At 44.3% G+C, this 5,726-nt stretch overlaps 1 protein-coding gene across 1 annotated transcript; it reads right to left on the minus strand.

Annotated features, from left to right (window-relative positions):
• Positions 1–1,571: 1,571 nt before the first annotated feature.
• On the minus strand, positions 1,572–3,510 carry LOC117642642. Its single transcript, XM_034381038.1, has 2 exons — positions 3,400–3,510; positions 1,572–2,480 (listed from the first exon to the last, which is right to left on the minus strand). Exons 1-2 carry the CDS (start codon positions 3,445–3,447, stop codon positions 1,794–1,796), a joined length of 735 nt encoding a protein of 244 aa, XP_034236929.1. The 5' UTR covers positions 3,448–3,510; the 3' UTR covers positions 1,572–1,793.
• Between the last annotated feature and the right edge of the window lie 2,216 nt (positions 3,511–5,726).

Consider the following 5,726-nt stretch of genomic DNA (forward strand, 5'->3'; position numbering starts at 1 on the left):
AATCTCAATCCACATTCAAACGAATGTGGCATGACGAAATTCACATTCTTGCGCATGTGACGTCACATTCGTTCAGACAGCTGCCACGCGGTGAAGAGGACCCGTACTGTAAATCAACCAACTCAGTTCGGAACCTAATCCGAATTCTTTTGGAGTAAAGTCAAAGGTTGCTAGCTGAATGTTGTTGTGTACGTGTTCACCATCTCTTCTGACGGCTCGAAGTAATAAAACAATGTCTGACGTGTTGACTGATTAGGACGTGCCTGGATTTGCACGTAAGTTTGCGATTGAAGCACCTGTGTCAAGTTGGTACGTAGGGAACTCTTTTCTATTGACAGTAGTCACCTGCGCCGTGAAAAGTGTAAATCGACACAGAAAACCTAATCATTGGTAAAAAAGATTCCACTAATAGTGCGACGACCACGAAAAATAGCAAAACTAGCAGAATCGAGCTCCGGTAATTCCTGCACACTGAATTATCCCTTGGTACATTCCTTGTTCCACGAAGTCATGCAATTTTAATCACATCCGATGCACACACTTGCGCCTGAAGGAGGCGTCCACTGTTAAAAATCCACTGTAATATTACAACACAATCACCTACAGTAATGCTGTTAAATAACAACCGTATTGTTTTGTATCTGATCGGGAAACCCATCCAGAAACAGCACTTTCGTTTCATAACAACTTCCCTGTCAAGTAACAATGATGTAATCGTGATTCAAAACAGTCGTGTTGTCGTTGAACAGGTTTCATGTTTAGAAACTGCCTTTTGCAATCTTAAAACATAAATTGTTGTCGGGTTACAAGGGTCTTGTTTAATAACAGCACGATGAAATCAACACAAATGTTGGGAAGACATCGTCGAAGACTCCAAAGAAGTATTGTTTTATTACAATCGAACTGTCAGAAAACAGCACCGAGGCCTACAACATGCTTGTAATAAAACAAGTCGTGTTGCTATCAAACTTAACAGCATAAGTGCTGTTAAGGGGAGGTTCTGGTGAAAATGCTATTTTCTCCTAAATAGGTCCCGCTGTGAAAATTAGTTAAAAATTTGATGTCTTTCCAAGTAATTAATAAAAATTTTCATTGGGGACTCACATTCTATGCTCTGAACCCAGTTGCAGAGCCATTTTCTCCTATTTAGGCTGTAACTTTAAAAATCTTCTTGCGCATACTATTTTGTCGGAAAAGTTTGGCCTTGGCATTTTTCACTTCTTCGATTCATTTTTGAAAGATGCCGGCATGCACAACTCAAAATGTAAATAACATTTTCATTCGCAAGCTTTCTAACCAATCATGTCACTATAATTGAGCAAAAATGTACAAAATAGACAAATTTTAGGGACTTTTCAGCTTAAAAAGCTTACAGTTAATAATATAATGGAAATTTTGAGCTATGCATGCCGGAATTTTTTGAAAATGAATCGAAGAAGTGAAAAATGTGAAGGTCAACCTTTTACGACAAAATAGTATGCGCAAGGAGATTTTTTAAGATACAGCCAAAGTAGGCTCAAAAAGACTCTTCGACTGGGTTCAGAGCCTGGCATGTGCCTTCAAAAATCAAATTTTAGTCTCCTCAAAGAAAGATCTTATATTCCGAACAAATTATGACACTGGGATCCATTTGGGAAATGGCAAGATTTTCACCAGAACCTCCCCTTAATTTAAAGCACTTTTTTTAACAGTGTCTGACTAATTTTACATGAAGTTTACAACGTGCAGCAGTATATGAGTTTCTTTAAATTTATTTAAATTTCTCAAAAGAAGACGCAACCAAATAGACTGGCTTAGGCGCTGACGGTGTTGATGCCGTTGACTGCGCCGTCGGCGGCGAGGTTGGTGACGTCGGCGGCGAGGCCAAGGCCGACTCCGGCGGCAGACCTGCCGGCGTTGACGCCGACGTTGGCGAGTTCGACGCCGGAGTTGACGGCGGTCTGGGCGGTGTTGAGGCCGAGGTCGGCCACCTGCTTGCCGGCGGCGATGCCGGCCTTGCCGATGCTGACGCCGGTGTCCAGGCCGATCTGGCCGAGGTCGATGCCCTTGTTGGCGATCTTCTCGGCGGTGCCGACGGCGCTGCGGCTGATGTCGCCGGCGAGGCCGGCGATGTTGCCCAGGCCAACGGCAGAGGCCGCGGACTCGGCGAAGTTGATGCCGCTGCGGGCGAGGTTGGCGCCGGTGGCGGTGGCCTTGCGGCTGACGTCGATGCCGGCCTCGGCCACGCGGTCGCCAGCGTTGAGCACGGCTCCGGCTCCCTTGACGCCGAGGTCGGCGGCGTTGCGGCCCAGGTCCAGGGCACCGGTGGCGGCCTTCTGTCCCAGGGCGAGGCCACCGCGAGCGGCGCCGGTGGCAGCGTCCACGACGGAGCTGGTGGCGCTGAGACCAGCCAGGGCTGCCCTGCGACCGGCCTCCACTCCAGAGCGGGCGATGTTCCAGGCGAAGCCCAGAGCGCGGCGCTCGCGAGGCAGGACGCTCGCCTGCAAAGGACTCAAATTACGTCAGGCTGACCCCAGTAATGACGCAACTGACTAAAATTGTGTGCGATTGCATGCAAGGGGTCTCCCACAACCTGTGTCCCACGAGTTATCAATTTCAAGCTCATTCGACGGTGATACAGTTATCCCGTAATACACTTCGTCCAGTAATCACTGATAATCACATACCAAAACTAGACGCTGTTATTATAGGTGTTTCGGTTTCTTTTTTCGGACTAAAACAAGCAATGACAAAAATGGAAGAGTTTTTTTTTTAGAATTTTCGTAGGTTATTACTGGTGATCCTAATCAGTGACTGTGTGTACACTTTTGAGCTAAGGTGGACCCCTCGATTTTGTTCCCTCTTGGTGACAGTTTTCCCGACGCCTACTGCAAACGCGACCGAACGCGACTGCCTGATCTGATTTGTTCATCCCGAACCCACTATTTGACAGTAAGACGCACTGGAGGATTATTTTGGACAAAGTACCTTAATCCACCCTGATAAAATGTTTTCTGATATAAGAACCTAATGCTTGGAAATTGTGTCCAGGGAGTAAATTGTCCTTGTTGCAAGCAGTTTTGGTTTTTCAGGATATGTTTTTCCAGGGTAAGGACCATGAATCATGGACTGCCAGACGCGAGACGCAGAGTTGGTTACGATTTTGAGACTTACTAGCCGCACATTCACTACTGTTGCATTGTTACGGACCATTTGAAATCTTACTCAACACATATTGTGAGTGCATGGTGTGCTTTGATGTAATCGATTAAGTAAGACTTTTGTTTCTCATCTTGTTAGGGTTCGAATTTTTTTCTTCGGGAACTAAAATGAAGCAACGCGCTACCAGTTTTTTTTTCTGTTTTGAAAATGTCTGTTTAGCTACTATTGACTTATTAAAACTCAAGCGGCTGCGTTTACCTGGCACGCGACGGCCACCAGAAGGACTGCAACGGCGACGAACTTCATCTTCAATGAGCTCTACACAAGAACACGCTTTCTCAAGGACTTACCTGTCCCTATATAGGGCTCAGCGGTGCGAAGCAAATGCCGTCACAGGTGTGGCGTGAAGGATTGTGATGACACAAGTGCCAATGGCATCCTCCCTTCGCCCGGTAACTGTATTACGCATGAAACCAGCAAGTCTGCTGCAAGATGTGTATGAGGCATTTTTTTTAAGAAGTCCGATCGTGGAACACGACCGATGCCGATTTCCTCCATTTTTTGGTCAAAGGTAGTCCTTGTGGGTCTTAGAAAGGCCACAAATTTTTTGGGCCGAAATATGCACCAATCAGATTCTATGGGCAATTTTCGTTTTCTCTGACAACTTTTCACATAATATGGCCAAAATTGAAAAATCACCTTTCTGAGGCCTCTATGCACTCGATTGAGCTCACTGTAAAAAAAATTCTGAAATTTCAGTACAATTTGTTCAGACTTTGCAGTCTGAATCGGTAATTCAGAAAGTTGCTTTGAATTTTCAGACTAGGAACTCTGAAGTTTGAGATCACACCGGTTAGTCTGAATTTTAAGCAGAAGGTCTGAAAATTCTGATAAAGTTTTCAGACTTGTCATCCTGAAACCTGTTTTCATAATTTTGGTATGAAAATTTTGACAGATTGTCTACTAATCAAGTCTAGGCGTAAGGCGTTGTATAAATTTATCGGAAATAATAATGTACACCCGTGCTTCACGCAGATTCGTCTGTGTACGATAGATTAACCGTAAGAGTTGTCCGAACTTGCATTCTGGACTTGCCGAAAGGAGCTGGTATCCTCTGAAGAGAGTCACGCGGCACGGCTTCCCCGGCCGCCAGGCAGCGCTCGTAGCGCAGTGGTACTGAGCTCGTCTCGTAACCAAAAAGTCCCGGTTCGAACCCGGGCCGAAGCGAACAAATGAAAAGTGGAAAAGAGGTACCGTCACACGTTGGTGGTTCATATTGTTCTCTTGTTGATTTCTTTCTCTTTGATTTATAGATGGCACTTTTATTTAATATTTCAGAGTAGCAGTCTGAAAATATTTTTCAGACAAGAAGTCTGAATTTGGAATTCAGACAGAATGGTCTGAATAATTACTCTGAATTTTCAGACCACTAGTCTGTTTAAAAACTTCAGACTAAAATTATGAAATTTCAGTAATACTTTTTTTACAGTGCTCAAAATGTGGAATCTTATGTAAAATCACGCGAGGAACACGAATCCGGTGCCCGTTTGTTGATAGGACAACCCAAACAGATGTTATGACTGTTTTTCAGGTTTTGTAGTGGTTTTTACTTTTCTTGGGGTTTTGGTGTTCGGCATCGATTTTCACCAATCCGATGAGTGGATTTTATAGATAAAGGACCAATCTATCATACTACGAGATAAAAAGTTTGTGTACGCCGCGTGAAAAGCAGTGGCGCTGCAAAAATTGAGAAACCGTCATTTCTGGGTAGTTTTAGATCAGATAAGCCACCTTTCGCGTGACCGTCTCGGCCTCATAGTCAGTCTAAATATTGTCCCAAGTGATGTCAGAGTTGGTGTGAAATTTCACCGCTGTAGCTCAAGTAGTTTGGAAATGGCAGCTTTCTAAAGTTTTGCAATCACGTAAGGCATTTACTTTAAGTAGAATTGCGGTAAATGTGAAGACTTGTCACAGATCCGGTAATAAATGAGATAGATGAGTGCGTCAAAGTTCTCTAAGCGTAATTTTGGACAAGGAATCCGATTTTGCCGGTACGGAGACCCTAGGTGTACTCTAAAACTACGTTTTCGTGCAAACCACATAAAAATGGTCTTTTTTCCGACTTCAGAGTTCGCCTAGGGTCTCCGTACCGGCAAAATCGGATTCCTTGTACAAAATTACGCTTAGAGAACTATGACGCACTCATCTATCTCATTTATTACCCGATCTGTGACAAGTCTTCACATTTACCGCAATTCTACTTAAAGTAAATGCCTTACGTGATTGCAAAACTTTAGAAAGCTGCCATTTCCAAACTACTTGAGCTACAGCGGTGAAATTTCACACCAACTCTGACATCACTTGGGACAATATTTAGACTGACTATGGGGCCGAGACGGTCACGCGAAAGGTGGCTTATCTGATCTCAAACTACCCAGAAATGACGGTTTTTCAATTTTTGCAGCGCCACTGCTTTTCACGCGGCGTACACAAACTTTTTATCTCGTAATATGATAGATTGGTCCTTTATCTATAAAATCCACTCATCGGATTGGCGAAAATCGATGCCGAACACCAAAACCCCA

Source organism: Thrips palmi, unplaced genomic scaffold, assembly GCF_012932325.1.
Source record: "Thrips palmi isolate BJ-2018 unplaced genomic scaffold, TpBJ-2018v1 HiC_scaffold_16, whole genome shotgun sequence".
Lineage (NCBI taxonomy): Eukaryota > Metazoa > Arthropoda > Insecta > Thysanoptera > Thripidae > Thrips > Thrips palmi.